At 41.7% G+C, this 18,098-nt stretch overlaps 1 protein-coding gene across 14 annotated transcripts in view; it reads left to right on the plus strand.

Moving 5' to 3' along the window:
- Positions 1–18,098, plus strand: part of DOCK9 (dedicator of cytokinesis 9) — a 446,969-nt gene that overhangs the window by 225,533 nt on the left and 203,338 nt on the right. For all 14 annotated transcript variants that reach the window (XM_077482985.1, XM_077482977.1, XM_077482982.1 and 11 more), the window contains exons 10-12: positions 10,113–10,187; positions 11,096–11,236; positions 17,658–17,858. In XM_077482985.1, coding sequence (XP_077339111.1) covers positions 10,113–10,187; positions 11,096–11,236; positions 17,658–17,858 — 417 coding nt within the window. The remainder of the gene's footprint in view (positions 1–10,112; positions 10,188–11,095; positions 11,237–17,657; positions 17,859–18,098) is intronic.

The raw sequence follows: 18,098 nt of genomic DNA on the forward strand, positions 1-18,098 counted from the left end.
TTGCCTAAGGGACCTCAGAACTGAAATCCCCCCCCCCCCGTACCCCCTAGGTTCGGCCATGTTGAAGACCCCTTTATGGGTTTGCTTGTGTGAGAAGACTGAATGAGGCTTGTCCCCAGCACCCAATGTTATCTGCCTAGGGAGTGCCATGCACTTGAAGATGGCTGCAGGGATTAGCGCTCTTGCCCTTTAAATGGAAGCCCAAGGCAATTCTCCAGCCCCTTAAGGGTTTGTCCGCATGTATGACAAATAAAGTCTTGGCTTCTTTTGCCCTCTTTACCACACGCACCTCCACCAGTGATCCCGCAGGACGTATCTGCTGCCTTCAGTAAGAATCACAGGTGGTAACCCTTTTTTCCCTACAGTTTATTGTGAAGACCCCTTGGAGTTCCCACGCCTCTACCATAGCAGATCATAGGTACAGGTGGGACTGCCTTGGAGGATCCTGCTGGTTCATGTTTGATTAACAAGGCAAGGGGTATCTGTAGCATTTCGCCTGAGAACCTCTTGGGCAGCTTTTCTCCCAAAGGGTCATATTCTGTGTGCCAGAAAGAGATAACATTTTTTAATTTTTTATTTTTTTATTCTAGCTTGTTTACTGTCCAAAAAGCGAAGAGAGACACTGGCCTCATACTGAATCTAAAGACTCAACAGATTTCTTGGGGTTCAAAAGTTCTGCATAAATTCTTGCCCGGTCATTCATTTCTTCCCTCCACCCAGGGGATATAATGGCTTTTCTGGTCATCTTGGATGTGTGCTTATAAATTCCCATCCTCCCAGCATTTCAGTGCTACCTGCACTTTACTGAGGATGTACAACATTACCAGTTTGTGGCCCTTCCCTTTTAACCTGTACACTGCACCTCGGGTCTTCTCCAAGGCGGTAGCCCTCTGTTCCTGCTACTCTTGCGGGGCATTACTTATTTTGACAGTCTTTTTCTCCAAGAACAGTCAGCCATCATCCTTTGCATATGTTCAAGGGGATCCCAAATATCCAGAAATAAGGATCTTTGGTCTGATGTTGCCCTCTTTTGAGGCAGTCCCATTTGCACAATATAATTCTAGATTGTTGCAGTTCAACGTTCTGACAGCGGGGGAAAGTTAGGTTCAGTCTCTGGACCAACGCTTTTGCCTGACTCTCGCTAAACCTGGTGCATGACAAGTCCCTTACCTGGCCTGGTGCATAACCGGTCCAGTGCTTTAAACAGGGAAATCTTTCCTCCCAGTGGTCTGCAAGATTCTCAAAATGGATGGGAACCCATTGGGCTGGAGAAGATTCTTCCACAGTTTTTCAGTGTAACCTTGGAAGCTCATCTCCAGATCAATATCTTTAAGCTCAGAGTGATGGACCCAAACAAAGCCACCCTAGTGGTTTACATGAAAAACAGCAGAGGCAGAAATAGTGTGGCTCAAAGAGAAGCAGTAGGTGTACTTTGAACTAGGACGAAAAGCCATGTTCCTTAGTAGATATGAGTTTACACCATCACCAATAAAATTCTCAATACACTGTTTAAAGCATGTCATTAAAAAAAGTACATTGCTGCAATGCATGCTCCATTCCCCTATGTTTTATCCCATTTAAACATGCTGCAAGTACTATAAAAACTCTTGGTGTGCCGGAAATGTAGTGTGCTTTTACTTTTCTTACTGACCTGACAACAGTATATTTTGGCTGTGAATTCCATAGCTTGTGCTGTCAGCCTATCCTCCTTCATATCTGATTATTTTCAAAGAACCCAGATCTCTTCTCATCTCCCTCAACCCTCCTCATCTTCATAACCCTACTTATACGGAGTCAGAGAATCTATCAGCTCAGAAGATTTTTGGCAAATTTTAAAAGGTATTTTGTGCACTTATTAAACCGATAAACCAAAAAACTAAGAGAGCAGATCAGCCTCCCTTCCCAGCCCCTCACTACTTCAATCATTCATAGAAAAATGCAGTGTAAAACAACCTGGTTCAGTGTGCTGACATTTTTCACCCAGCCAGATGTTTTCTAGGCATGGTGATTGAGAAGTTATGAGGACAGATTAGGCAGGGGTAGGCAACCTCTGCACTCCAGCTGTGGTGACACTACAAATGCCATCATGCCTCTGAATCTAGGAGTCATGCCTGTGTTTGTTAGGGTTTTGCAATGTCTCATGGGACTTGTAGTTTGACCACAGCTGGAGGGCTGAGGTTGCCTACCCCTTGATTAGGGGATCATGTCAATGGATGTTTTCTTGCAAATGAGGTTTGTTTGGAACACAATTTAAAGTCCAACCTGTTCTAATACTTTGAGAATGTTAGTAGAAATTTAGACAGAGGGATGTAGCGCACCAGTATTTTACTGATGCATTCAACATGGTTTCTCATAAATTCTGGTGAACTGAGAAAGTTTTATACGCTTATGATGGCATATGCTTTCCAAGAGATGTAAAATAGGCAACTTACAGTTCCAGTATTCTAATGTGATATCAGTTCACTTATGAACTAGTTTAATTTGAGCTATGTATATCACTGCTAATTACCAGACACGATGTATCTTGTCAACATGTTTAATCCTGATGTTAGCCTTTAAATAAAACATAAAAAAAAAAAAAAGGCTTACTTATAAGGGATAAACCTGTAATTCAGTCCAACCCAGTTCAGTTTTGGTCACCAATCCACAGACGTTGTTCTTGATCTAGAAAGACTCTAGAGGACATTCAGTTAGGTGGAAAGATTATTCACTAAGAAGACACACTTCAGGGGGAATATGATCACAATGTAGAAATATCAGTCTAATAATCTGTGAAGATCCTAGAAGAAGACCTGTGGCCTTTATTTAAAATTGGATAAAAGGGCTTTAATCCTAAACTGAGAAAGGGGGTTTCTTACTATTAGAGCAGTAAAAATGTGACTTTTACAAAAGTTATATTCGCTAAAAGTATTGATTAGGAGGTTGATCAGGGATTTATCTGATCCCCAGTATGGGGTCTGGGACAGATCTGTTACATTGGTAGCTATAGGTATTTTCTCTTTTTCTTTAACTGTTTCATGAAAGTGTTAAATCTTTGTCTGAACAGTTTGCAGCTTTGGCATGTGTTGGTAAAACTACACATACTGTATCAAGCTATTTCTTAATACATCCAGGTGAATTATAACACACCTCTTGTTTTGGTGGTAAATAGTAATGAATATCTCCTGACTATGGGCTTTTCCTTTGATTAAAAAAAAAGGCCCAAAATAGTAAAAAAAAAAAATGTTTTTTTAAAAACAAGTTAGCTGTAGAATTGCCAATACCATGAGATACTGCCTAAGACCAACCCAAAACAAATTATTCTCCTCCGGACAATTGCTGCGATACCAAATGTATGTGTATGTTTGGGCCCAGAAACAAAAGTCACATATTGCTTTTTTTTTTTTTTTGTTTATACCCTAAAACACACTGACATGAAAGCATTTGTTGCCCTATCACTTCATATTCCTGATATGTTCCTACGGTACCATGTACTTGTATAAGCAAGTATCCTCTTCTCTTTGTATTGCTTCCTTTATGTGAAATCCCTGGTGTTCCTGCCAGTCCCTTTGCTATCCCATTAAAACTGACCACACTAAGCAAGAGAACACAACGTGGTCAGTTCTCTAGCTATGTTGTGAACTGTGTGCTCTCCTCCAATGATCAGACTTGTCCTGACATGCCCCATTGCACAAGTCATTCACTGGGAAGCTCAGTTTGCTGCTGTTTCTCTTCCCCACAGCTCTTATGTAGCTGAGAGCATAAGGAATATGATCACTTACAAAAAAGTGTTTTTTTTTTTTTAATTTTTTAAAATCTAAACAATAAATGTTTTGCATTTAATTTCTATTTTAATCTGGATGTGTTGTTTTACAAGGTGATCATTTACAATCACTTTAACTGACACTGGTACTAAGTTAAAGTTTTTTTTAATCCTACCTCAAACACATGGTTTCTAAACTTTAACTTTAAGCCTGACCTAGATCAAACCCCTGATCTAATCATTTTATCTTTTATTTTTTATTTTTTCTTACACTTTTGTTTTAGTTTGCCTTTTTCTCCATTCCAGAGGATTACGCAATTATTAAAAGTAAAGCGAGGATACAGGAGATTCCTAGTGAGACCATGAGGGGCAAGAAGGGCCCAACTGGCTAGACCAGAGGCTGCTGGGTCCACCAGAGTCTGCAAACAGCCAGTCTAGAATACCACCACTATATATAAGCTGAAAATATATAAGATATTTTATTTAGAGCTGCATGTCTGTCCATATAGTCATATTTGATAAAACGTAACCAGTTCCCGGCCAGAGCACGCCGATGTTCCTTCGGCAGAATGGCACGGGCAGGCAGATTGGCATTCAGGTATGTCCATTTCTATATGCCGCCCTGCCATCGCGTGTGCGCCGCCAGCGGCATACTCGTGTGGTGGTCGGGACCCCCGTGAGTCCGGTCGCGGGTCCCACGGACTCGATCGCAGCGGGGATACCTGCGATCGTCTCACGGGGAGACTTAACGGGGAGATGCCATTGTAAACAGCATCTCCCCGTTCTGCCTAGCAACAAGTGACGCTGAGCTCTGCTCCATGTGATTGGAGCAGAGATCAGTGTTCACCAACACAAAGCTCAGCCACCACAGTTAGTAACACGTCCCTAGGAACACTTAACCCCTACACTGCCACCCCCTGGTTAACCCCTTCACTGCCAGTGTCATTTACACAGGAATCCGTGCATTTGTATAGTACTGATTGCTGTATAAATGACAATGGTTCCAAAAATGTCCGTTGTGTCTGCCATAATGTCGCAGTCACAATAAAAATCGCTGATCGCCGCCATTACTAGTAAAAATTTTTTTTTATAAAAATGCCATAAAACTATCCTCTATTTTGTAAACGCTATAACTTTTGCGCAAACCAATCAACAATCGCTTATTGTGATTTTTTATTTTTTTTATGCCAAAAATATGTAGAAGAATACGTATCGGCCTAAACTGAGGGAAAAAAATGTTTTTTATATATTTTTGGGGGATATTTATTAAAACAAAAGGTAAAAAATAATGCGTTTTTTCAAAATTGTCGCTCTATTTTTGTTTATAGCACAAAAAATAAAAAACGCAGAGGTGATCAAATAACACCAAAAGAAAGCTCTATTTGTGGGGGGAAAAAAATGTAAATTTTGTTTGGGAGCAACGTCGCACGACCGCGCAATTGTCAGTTAAACAGGAAGTAAACCCTGATGGGTTTACTTCCTCTTTCATTCCCTGCAAAGGTAAAGCATAATGGACTACTATGCATTGCATAGTAGTCCATTATGTGTCACTTACCTGACACAGGAGCCAGTGAAGTCACCGCTGTCCCCTGTAGTCCGGAGCGTCCAACTTCTCGGTGGGTCTCGCTGCTCCGCTGCTGTCATTCGGCGAAGCCGCGGTGACGTCACTCCCGCGCATGCGCACGGGAGCCGCCACTCGCGGCATATTGCCGTTGACAGCGGCGCGCTCAGTGCGCCTGCACGCCGCTGTCTACTGCGCATGCGCCATAGACAGCGCTGCCTGTCTTTTGGCAAATATCTCCTAAATCGTGCAGGTTTAGGAGATATTTCTTGGACCTACAGGTAAGCCTTAATCTAGGCTTACCTGTAGGTCAAAGTTGGTTGTAAGGGTTTACAACCACTTTAAAGCAACGCAGTGCCGTATCACAAAAAGTGGTCTGGTCTTAAGCCAGCAAAATGGTCCGGTCTGAAAGTGGTTAAAATGGCATGATCGAGTGTGGAAAGAAGCTGGAGTAATAGGAATGCAGACTGAAAAAAGTTGAAGGTGTTGGCGGCAGATATGCGTTGCAGCATGTGTGGGTATCAGATTTAAATGTGTTACTATAACCAGGAAAATGCAGAATGAATAAACTGCAAAACTACTGGTGAAAAAAAGGATTAATCGCAAGCTGCCAATAATAAATAGAGGTTTGGTTACAACATACCCGCAGCAGATGGCCGAATGCCGACCAGACACTCTAGGTGAATGGTAGCAGAGAATAGTTGGTGATTTATATAGGATTTGGTAGATTGGAAAAAAAAAATCAGTTGGTGGATTCCAATCATTGGCGGTTCACCACCAGTAGGTCCGCCTTCTGTCCACTGATTTTATTTTTTTAATTCATCGCCTCCTGTATAATCCACAAGCTATTCTGTGCTACCAATCACCTCAAGTGTCCTGTCGGCATTCGCCCATCTGCTGCGGTTATGTAATAACCAAAAGCTCCTTTTGCTATTTATGCTGGACTGCTTATGATTAAATGTCTCATTAGGAAGCACCTGTGCTTCCTCATTTTGTTTTTCATAATTAAGGCTAAAGTTGTTGCTCAGTAAAGACTATATTGGTATACAGGTACCCACATCCCAAATATTGTCAGAAAAAAATGTAAGGAAGTTGGGGCAGTAGGCTTTTCACTGTAACGTCACAGGACATACACAAGATGTTTCTTAACCACTACAATACAGGGCACTTTCACCCCCTTCCTTCCCAGCCCAATTTTCAGCTTTCAGCGCTCTAGCGCTTTCAGTGACAATTGCGCGGTCATGCTACACTGTACCCAAATGAAATTGTTATCATTTTGTTCGCACAAATAGAGCTTTATTTTGGTGTTATTTATTCACGACTCCGTTTTTTTTTTTTTTTGCGATATAAGCGCAAAAATTGCGGAAATTTGGAAAAAAAACAATATTTTCTTTTTTCTATTTGAAAAGAAATCCAATAAAATCTAATTTTGTCATAAATTTAAGCCAAAATGTATTCTGCTACATGTTTTTGGTAAAAAAAATTCCGTTAAGTGTATAATAATTGGTTTGTGTGATCACGGACATATGTACGCAAATGATCATGTACATATGTGTGCAGGTGATCACGTACATATGTGTGCAGATAATCATTGGGACATGTGATTTTAGTGGGACATATGTGGGGGACATGTTTTTATTATTAGAGACATGTGTTTTTATTATTAGGGACATGTGTTTTTATTATTTGGGGACATGTATGTTTTGGGGACATGTGTGTTTTGGGGACATATGTGGGGACTGTGTTTGTACTGTGTGGTGTGTTGTGTGTTTACACTACACTGATGATCAGTGAGTAAAAAGCTGTAAAAAGCAGCCCATACTCACTGATCATCAGCCGGCTGCAGCGTTCTGCTCTCCTCTCCTCAGCGGTGACTTCGGTGTGAGGAGAGGAGAGCCGATTGCCTAGCAACCGGCTGTTTGTTTACATCACATGACGGCCGTGATTGGACACAGCCGTCATGTGATCAGGAGGGCCAATCACAGAGCCCTCCTGCCTATCTGAGATGTGCCGTGTCCGGGTGACATGAGCACATCGGGATCGTGCCGCTGCGCGGGCGCGCGCGCACTCGATCCCGCTACTCCTGAAGGACGTTCCTGAACGTCCTATCAGGAGTAGACGGCTCCCACCCGGCCGTATATATGCATTGGCCGGGTGGGAAGTGGTTAAAGGCACAAATTTTATTATATGCAAAAAAGTTTTTTCCTCATATATTAAATTACACAATACAGGAACAACATTTCAATTCCAACAATACAGAGATATCCCTCTTGATGGTTACTACACTCCCAAAAATTGGGACCACTTTTGCCTGGGAAGCTAGTTCCAGAGTGAATATCTAGGTTATTTTGACCTGTTTCACAGTGTAACCGCTTCTTCAGAAGAGGGATAGAGGGAGTACAATACCCAGAGTCAGGCTGAGCCTAACCAAGGGCCAACATGGCGGCAATCCATTAACTATCGCTGGGAGAGCATTGGAGCAGGTAAATGATTGGCCACCGTTGACACAAGCATCCTTTTTTTTTTTTTTTTTTTTAAATCATTAATCCGTTTCCCAGCGAATAAGCGATGGGTAAAAAGGCTGGACTCTAAGATTGGTTGAAATGGACTACCTTCAAGAGGCTGAAGCCCACTTAGATATGGGATGTAAAAGGTTGTGGGTTCACCAATATAGAAAATACAGCAGGAGCTGTTTACAGCTTATATAGGCTTGCTTTAAGGATGTAAGTGGAATATATTGTATGGAAAAGCAATCCATCAATCAGTCTCTGGTAGCTGAGCCCTTATACAAGAGAGTCCGTCCATGTGCATCACCACCTGCAGGATTTTGGAGTTTATAAAAAAGAAAGTGAACAAAGATCAGTTTAGCCTTTAAACAGGAGCATTCTTGAAGAGGAATGGATGTCTGTTATTCTGTACCTAATATCAACGTTGTGTTCACATTACCATCACTATGTTGAACTTACCCGTGTCAGCCACTCATGTGTTTTTTAATCCATTTACCTATTTAGTTAATTTCTTGTCATTGTAATACAATTTTGTATGATTATTTTTATACATATCCAGGTTTTGGAGTCCATTTGTCTATGCTGCCAATAGTCCCTTATTTTCCTTTTTTGGAGGCCATTTATTCTGGTTCTCTTCTAAAACTGTATAATGGGTTAAAAAAAATGTGTGCAGCGTAAAGATTATCCTATGGTGATGTAACTAAGAAAACTTCTGGCAGTTGGTCATTCCTTGTGTGTGTTTACTGTGAATTGTACAGTAGGTTTTGCTGTTTTCTTAGCACTTCAGCTGACACATGCTTCTCTACCACTTCCTCACCAGCTATTCAGTTCAAGGGTTCACAAATTCCCAGTGTGGTTATGCTGGCTCTCAATCTGCTGTGCTGCCGTCATCATCTTTGGTTTGGATTGTACGTAGACATCTGGAGTTAGGCTAGCATCTTCACTGTGGCACAGTTGTATTTTAATTGTACAAATTATAAAACGGTGTGCTATGAACTTCTGAACACTAATAAAATCTGATCAATTATGGTTTGGCAAATGCTGCTGGTAAGCCTAATGAATAGCAGGTGGGAAGTAGCTGTATATCGTTTTTTAAAATTACAAATAAATTGCCCCCTGCTGCTCTTAATGATGATTTATTTTGTGACATAATCCTGTATGCCAGAGTATATGTGCAAGTAATATACAGTATATGAATGTTATTGAGATGGAAAACAAAGCATAATTTCCTACAGCTGTGTGTCAGCCTCCATTTCTGTATACTGTTCATTAGACGTTTCATAAAAATAAATATTTTTTTGGAATTATTGTGATAGTTATTTTTAGGGTTATTTGAGCTGCAAACTGTATGTGTAGTTACTTATTCCAACCAATGTCTTTCATTATTGGGATAGTCAATATATGGCTAAATGTTTGGAACACCGCACCATCGCAGAGTATGAGCTTGTTGCATTGACATGGTAGTCACCAACCCCCCCCCTCAATTGCACCCAGAAAAACAAACTCCACTGTTTCAAAAAGAGCATCCATTAGTTTTGGGAGTGGTCTGCAATTTGTCAGAAATTTTGTTTACTCATCCAAAAAGACAATTTGCAGGTTAGGTGGTTGTTAGGTGAGAGAACATAGTTCACTGTCTGCATTCCAATTTATTGCAAGGGTTTTTTAATGGGGTTGATGTCAGGGCTTTCTGCTGGAAGGGCCTTATTGAAATTGTTTCAACAAGTTTGAAAGCCAAACAGTATAAAATGGCATTGCATGCAGTAACATTAACAAGAATATCCTTCAGAGCCGGTGGAATGCCCAAAGGCTATGTTCTGTACTTATATAAATCATCAAGAATAAAACAGCTGAACACAATCATTTGAAGCAGTGTACACAGACACTAACTACACCTGACCATGACCCTGCCATCGTTTTTTTGACCATTTTTAGTAGGTCCTGACCACTGCAGACTGGAAACATGCCACAGAAACTGCAGTTCTGGAGCTGCTCTGTCCCAGTCTTCTGGCCGTTACAATTTGGCCCTTGTCAAAGTTGCTCAAATGCTTACGCTTGCCCATTTTCTATTGCTTTCAACAGATCAAATTCAGGTTTCATTTGGTGCCTAATATATCCCGCCTTTTAGGTGCCATGTAACCAGATAAGCAGTGTTCTACTTTATGGGTCAAGGATCATAATGTGATGGCTGATGGCTGATGGGTGTGTGTGTGTGTGTGTATATATATATATATATATAGTTATACCCTAAAAAATAAAATAAAAAAATAATAAAAAAATCGACTTGTTTTCTATATTTTTCTAGAGTACAAGAGAAGCAGAAGCCAAATTGAAAAATGAAAGCAGAGTCAAGCTTTTTGCCTTGGATTCAGACACACAGGTAAGAACTAGCTGCATGCACATATATTGTAAGTTTTTTTTTTTTTTTTTTTGGCTTAAGGTTTTCCTTTCCTTTTGTAAAAAAAAAAAAAAAAAAAGAAGAAATATAAAAAATGCACATCTTTTTGCAGGTAAAAAAAAATGTGCATTTATTATTTTTACTATGACCCTGTGGCTGCTATGCAGGGCTCCTGCAGACTGTCAGTGTAAGTTGTCTGCTCATACAAGCCGGCAGTTACACACTGCCAGGAAGACTGAATGAACTACTTGGAGCACTCAACAGCGCACTGATATGAATGAATGAATGACTTGTATAGCACTACCTATATGAACTGAATCGCCTCAGGGTGCTTTTCTTGCCATCGGTGTCCATCTGCAGCTATTTATGCGGTCCTTTAACCAGTAGAGTCCTGACACACTTGCAACATTGACATACACAATAGTTAATTGAGAAGTTCAGGCCAACAGCCGCATGGGCTTTTGTAATTTTCTCATTTACAGAACACCCTGTGAATGAATGATATGGCCTCATCTTTGTCTTTTTTTTTAAATTGTGACAGTGAGCGTTGGGGAGAAGATCCCTCGCTCGCTGTCAAAAGGGAAGGATTGGCTGGGTGCAGGCACCAGAGCATCTGTAACTTTTTACACATTACACCCTAAATATGGGTGTAGCATGTTACAAAAGTGAACTTGTTCTTTATTTTAAGATCATTGTTTAATAAGCTAATCCGCCACTGAAAGTGCCCAATAAGCAGCACGTTTTGTGACATGGATAGTCTCTGCTAGAGCAGCCTACCACTATTTTATGAGCATCTGCTGCCCTAAATTAGTCTTAAGAAAAATTATCCAGAACATGGGTTTAATTGCTTTATAATTTTGAGTTTAACAAACCCATCTTTGTCCTTTCAGAAACTTGACTTCTCTGGAATTGAACCAGATGTGAAACCCTTTGAAGAGAAGTTTGGGAAAAGGATACTGGTGAAATGTAATGATTTATCTTTCAATCTGCAAAGTTGTGTGGCTGAAAATGAAGAAGGACCTACTACAAATGTAAGCATCAAGGAAATCCAGTGTGAAAACAATATTTCTATATATAACTGCAACTGGCAGTGCTGCTGGTATTTAGTAGAGTACAGGATATTTGTTTGTTTTTATGCACTGTACTTATGCAAATTAAAACTGTTATTGAGTTGGAGTTATGTTTAGACCTTTTTCCAGAGTACAGTAGTTAAGGACCTACTACAAGGGTGGCACAGTGGTGTAGTGGGTAGCACGCTCACCTAGCAGTAAGAAGGGTCGCTGGTTCAAATCCCAACCATGACACTACCTGCCTGGAGTTTGCATGTTCTCCCTGTGCCTGCGTGGGTTTCCTCCGGGTACTCCGGTTTCCTCCCACACTCCAAAGACATGCAGGTAGGTTAATTGGCTTCTGTCCAAAATTGGCCCTAGTATATGAATGGATTGTGGGCGCTTTGCGTGTAGGGACCGATGTGAGTGTGCAATGTACAGGGATAGGGTCTATAGTAGACACTCACTCAGGTTGAACTGGATGGACTGGTGTCTTAATTCAACCTTACTCACTATGAAACTATGAATGGTTAAAATATTGATTTACGTGTGGCTCCTCATTTAATGACCAGTTGGGTAATGAGGAGAGCCTGTACACTATAGTTCATTTCTTATCACGCTCTTTGTTTTAATTTAGATAGTAGTCATTAGGAGCTTTTCTGTGACACCTCCCTAAGGCCCCTTTCACACAGGGCGCGCTTGTTTTGATGGACTCCACTTGCTCAGTGGGGATCGATCCACTGATCCCTGCTGAGCAGGTGGATGACGGGTCTGTCTCTGGTCACTGTGCTGAGATATGGACCTGTCAGAGCCCCGCTCTCCTCTATAGGAGAGTGGATGAAAACTGATACTCCTGCCCGTTTTCATCCGATTTACATCCAATCCGCCAGACTGATGGAAAACACGGTCTCCATCCCTCTGGATTTGGCGGACTGGATCGGATAGCGGCAGATGTCAGCGGACATGTCATAGCTGGCACCCGTCGCTCCATAGAGGTGAATAGAGTGTCCAATCAGGTCCGCCTGAAAAACGGGCAGGCAGACCTAATTGGACAGCATGTGTTAAAGTGTAAACTGTTGTGTATATTAGGTCAACAGAAAAACTTAGAGATGCTTCCCCCCCCCCCCCCAAAAAAAATGAAATCAGCAAATTAAGTACTATAGCTTCTAACTTTTAATATTAGGGCACTTACCTGTCAAGGAATCCAGCATCCGAGCTGATTTTTCAGGGCAAGGGAATTGCTGCACGGAACTGAGCCCAAAGTATGACCGGGTACCTGTCAAAACTGGGTACCCCCTCCCCCCAAAAGGTGACAAATGTGGCAGTGAAGATGGGAGGAGGCGGACAAGAGGAGCTTTCCCTTTTGGGTGGCGCTCCGCTTTAAAGTTGATTAGGGGGTTGTAACCAGTTGACTTAGGATTTTATACTAATCTTGTTCTTTAATGCATACGGGATCTCACAAAATTGAGTACACCCCTCACATTTTTCATAAATGTTTTATTATATCTTTTCATGTGACAACACTGAAGAAATGACACTTTGCTACAATGTAAAGTAGTGAGTGTACAGCTTGTATAACAGTGTAAATTTACTGTCCCCTCAAAACAACTCAACACATGGGTAGCACAGTGGTGTAGTGGGTAGCACTCTCACCTAGCAGTAAAAAGGGTCGCTGGTTTTAATCCCAACCACGACACTACCTGCCTGGTTTTTGCATGTTCTCCCTATGCCTGCATGGGTTTCCTCCAAGTACTCCAGTTTCCTCCCACGCTCCAAAGGCATGCTGGTAAGTTAATTGGCTTCTTTCTAAATTGGCCCTAGGCCACATATGAATGTGAGGGGACCTTAGGTTGTAAGCTCCTTGAGAGTAGGGACCGATGTGAATGTACAATGTATATGTAAAGCACTGTGTAAATTGACCGCACTATAAAAGTACCTTAAATAAAAAATAAAATAAAAACATCCATTAATGTCTAAACTGCTGGCAACAAAAGTGGGTACACCCCTAAGTGAAAATGTCCACATTGGGCTCAAAGTGTCAATATTTTGTGTGGCCACCATCATTTTCTATTTGAGGATGCCCCACAGATGCTCAATAGGTTTTAGGTCTGGAGACATTCTTGGCCAGTCCATCACCTTTACCCTCAGCTTCTTTAGCAAGGCAGTGGTCGCCTTGGAGGTGTGTTTGGGGTCGTTATCATGTTGGAATACCGTCCTGTTGCCCAGTCTCCGAAAGGAGGGGGTGCTTCAGTATGTCACAGTATATGTTGGCATTCATGGTTCTCTCAATGAACTGTAGCTACCCAGTGCTGGCAGCACTCATGCAGCCCTAGACCATGACACTCCCACTACCATGCTCGACTGTGGGCAAGACACACTTGTTTTTGTACTCATCACCTGGTTGCCGACACACGCTTGACACCAAGTCTCATCAGACCACAGGACATGGTTCCAGTAATCTATGTCCTTAGTCTGCTTATCTTCAGCAAACGGTTTGTTGGCTTTTTTGTGTATCATCTTTAGAAGAGGCTTCCTTCTGGGAAGAAAGCCATGCAGACAGATTTGATGCAGTGTGCGGCATATGGTCTGAGCACTGACAGGCTGACCCCCCACCCCTTAAACCTCTGCAGCAATACTCGTACATCTATTTCCTAAAGACAAACTCTGAATAAGACGCTGAGCACATGCACTCAACTTCTTTGGTCGACCACGGCGAGGCCTGTTCTGAGTGGAACTTGTCCTGTTAAACCGCTGTATGGTCTTGGCCACCATGCTGCAGCTCAGTTTCAGGGTCTTGGCAATCTTCTTATAGCCTAGGCCAGTAATGGCGAACCTTGGCACCCCAGATGTTTTGGAACTACATTTCCCATGATATTCATGCACTCTGCAGTGTAGCTAAGCATCATGGGAAACCCAAAACATCTGCGTTGCTAAGTTTCACCATCACTGGCCTAGGCCATCTTTATGTAGAGCAACAGATCATCTTTTTTTTTTTTATATCCTCAGAGTTCTTTGCCATGAGGTGCCATGTTGAACTTCCAGTGACCAGTATATATGAGAGAGAGCGATGACCCCAAATTTAACACACCTGCTCCCCATTCACATCTGAGACCTTGTAACACTAACGAGTCACATGACATCGTGGAGGGTAAATGGTTATTGGACCCAATTTGGACATTTTCACTTAGGGGGGTACTCACTTTTGTTGCCAGCAGTTTAGACATTAATGGCTGTGTGTTGAGGTATTTTGAGGGGACAGCAAATTTACACTGTTATACAAGCTGTACACTCACTACTTTACATTGTAGCAAAGTGTCATTTCTTCAGTTTTGTCACATGAAAAGATAAAATAAAATATTTACAAAAATGTGAGTGTACTCACTTTTGTGGGATACTGTATGTAAGGGCCGGTTCACACTGCGGGCGATGCGAGGCGACACGACTTGCCTCGCCGCAATCTGACAAGTCGCCCCCGTTCTGTACAATGGAACCGTTCTGAGAGGAGCGACTCGAGTCGCTCCGACTCAGAAAAAAGGTTCCTGTACTACTTTTGGGCGACCTCGGGGCGACTTGCATTGACTTCTATACAGAAGTCATTTGCAAATCGCCGCTGAGGTCGCGGCGAGGTAAGTCGGTGTCGCCTCGCATCGCCCGCAGTGTGAACCGGCCCTTAAGGAGAATTTTGTTTTCTAGGGCAGGCAAATATTTTCCAGGATGCAGAACTAAACAGTCATGTAAAGCACAAGCCAAAAAATTACCACTGCAATGATGCTTATACAAATCATCCAATCGCATGCATTTGTTTAACCACTTGCCGACCGCCGCACGACGATGTACGTCCTATTTTTGAAGAGGGATATCTCGGTAACGGCAGCAGCTGCTGCCACAACCGAGATATCCATCTCTTCAGGCGGCGGTCGGCTGTACGATAACGGTGGTCTCCGCGGCGGGTTCGCCGCGAGATCACCGCTATCGGCGGCGGGAAAGGTGCCACCCCCCTCCCGCCGCACCTTCCGCCGCTTACCGGAGCCGTCGGTAGCGGCGGAGGCGATCGGGTCCTTTCATCTGCTGGGCATAGAGACAAGTGAGGCTAAGATGGCCCCCACTCGTCTCTGTACCATAGGAGGGCGGAAGCGACGTCAAAATGTCACTTCCGCCCATACCTCTTAAAGGTATATTTTTTTTAAATGTCAGATTTTCTTTTTTTTCTTTTTTTTTTTTTTTTTTTTGCATTTTAGCCTAAATATGAGATCTGAGGACTTTTTGACCCCAGATCTCATATTTAAGAGAACCTGTCATGCTTTTTTCTATTACAAGGGATATTTACATTCCTTGTAATAGGAATAAAAGTGATCCATTTTTTTTTTTTAAACAGTGTAAAAATAAATAAAATCAATTAAAATAAATAAGGAAAAAAAATTTTTTTTTAAAAACACCCCGTCACGACGAGCTTGCGCACAGAAGCGAGCGCATACGTGAGTAGCGCCCGCATATGAAAACGGTGGTCAAAACCACACATGTGAGGTATCGCCACGATCGGTAGAGAGAGAGCAATAATTATAGCCCTAGACCTCTTCTGTAATGCAAAAAATGCAACCTGTAGAATTTTTTAAATGCCGCTTATGGAGATTTTTGAGGCTAAAAGTTTGACGCCATTCCACGAGCGGGCGCAATTTTGAAGCGTGACATGTTGGGTATCAATTTACTCGGCGTACCATTATCTTTCACAATATAAAAAAAAATTGGGCTAATTTTACTGTTGTCTTATTTTTTTATTCAAAAAAGTGAATTTTTCCCCAAAAAAGTGTGCTTGTAAGACCGCTGCGCGAATACGGTGTGAAAAAAAGTATTTCAATGACCGCAATTTTATTCTCTAGGGTGTTCGAAAAAAAAGAATATAAAATTTTTGGGGGTTCTAAGTAATTTTCTAGCAATAAAAACAGTTTTAAACATGTAAACACCAGGTCTGAAAAAGAGGCCTGGTCCTTAAGTGGTTAAACAATGCCTACAATTTAACAATCATACATAAGCTCCCTTTTCAGACCTTCATGTTCTGGTACATTGCATTAATAAACCCAGGTTGTACAAGGACAGTACATTTAGTTATTACTAAAATATCGGTAAGCTTCTTTTTTTCTGTTTTTGAAACACACCACAACATATGGTAGTGACTTACTGGGTGTTATGGTGTACTAATACATTACCTCTGTGCTTAGGAGTGCCTTTGAAAATAAGGGGCACCACTAATGTTCAGTGCATCTGGAAAGTATTCACAGCATTTTACACTTTTTTCACATTTTATCATGTTAAAGCCTTATTCCAAAGTTCTACACACAATACCCTATAATGACAATGTGAAAGAAGGCACCTAAAGGACTCTGAGAAACAAAATTCTCTGGTCTGATGAAATAAAGAGTGAACTCTTTGGCTTGAATGGCAATCGTCATATCTGGAGGAAACAAGGCACCCTCATCACCTGGCCAATACCATCCCTACAATGAAGCATGGTGGTGGCAGTACCATGCTGTGGGGATGTTTTTCAGCAGCAAAAGCTGGGAGACTAGTCAGGATCGATGGAAAACTAGTCTGGATTGATGAATGCAGCAATGTAAGAGACATGCTTGATGAAAACCTGCTCCATAATGCTCTAGACCTTAGTGTGGGGCGAAGGTTCATCTTCCAACAGGACAACGACCCTAAGCACACAGCCAAGATAACACAGGAGTGGCTACGAAACAATTTTGTGAGAGTCCTTGAGGGACCCAGGCAGAGTCCAAACTTGAACCCAATTGAACATCTCTGGAGATTGCTGTGCACGGACACTCTCCATCCAACTTGATGGAGCTTGAGAGGTCCTGCCAAGAAGAATTGGGGAAACTCCCCAAAAATAGGTGTACCAAGCTTGTAGCATCATACTCAAAAAGGCTGTAATTGGTGCCAAAGGTGCTTCAACAAAGTATTAAGCAAGGGCTGTGAATACTTACTGTATGTACCTGTGGTATTTTTGTTATTTTTATTTTTAATAAATTTGCAAAGATAGCCAACTTCTTTCACATTGTCGTTATGAGGTATTGTTTGTAGACTTTTGAGGAAAATAATCAATTCAATACATTTTGAAATAAGAATAACGTAACAAAATGGATGCACTGCATGTGTTGTGGCAGGCATGTTACTGAAAGGCACCATGTTGGACAGGTGTGGGCCCCAAGTTTGAGTTTTTGAGTAACTTAATATGCTCTGCAGTGTACATGCATCCATCTTTGTAGGCCCTTAGACCCAGGGAATGACTCCCCTATCAATAGACCCTTTGGTTAGACCATACATTCTGTTAAACACTCATTAAAACCCATGTATGAACTTCCAATGTAATAACTCCTGTGAATGTGCTCTTTTTCATGTCCAGGTTGAACCATTTTTTGTCACGCTATCCCTGTTTGATATTAAAGCCAACAAGAAGATGTCCGCTGACTTTCACGTGGATTTGAACCATTCCTCTGTGAGGCAAATGATTCCATCTCCTCAACAGATTTTAAATGGTGGAGGAGATTTTGGACGCAGGATTGCAGGATGTGTACAGGAATCAATGCTACAGTATCCCAAACAGGTATAACTAAGTGTTCTGCTGAGTTGTTCTAAAGTGCTCACTATAATTTCCCTAAAAAGTGTTTCTAAATAATTCAAACTGGAAATGTATTTGTAACATGTAAAGAAATGCAGCAGAGGAAGTGCTTAAATAATTTAATAACCTTAAGCCCTGTGCTGAGCAGACGTCATCAAGCACACTTATTGCTCTTTAAAGTGCTTGATAGACAAATTTTACTGAGGTAGACCAGGTAGGTTAACA

This window comes from Lithobates pipiens, unplaced genomic scaffold, assembly GCF_037356315.1.
Source record: "Lithobates pipiens isolate NorthernLeopardFrog02 unplaced genomic scaffold, aLitPip1_a1.2 Scaffold_16, whole genome shotgun sequence".
Taxonomy (NCBI): domain Eukaryota; kingdom Metazoa; phylum Chordata; class Amphibia; order Anura; family Ranidae; genus Lithobates; species Lithobates pipiens.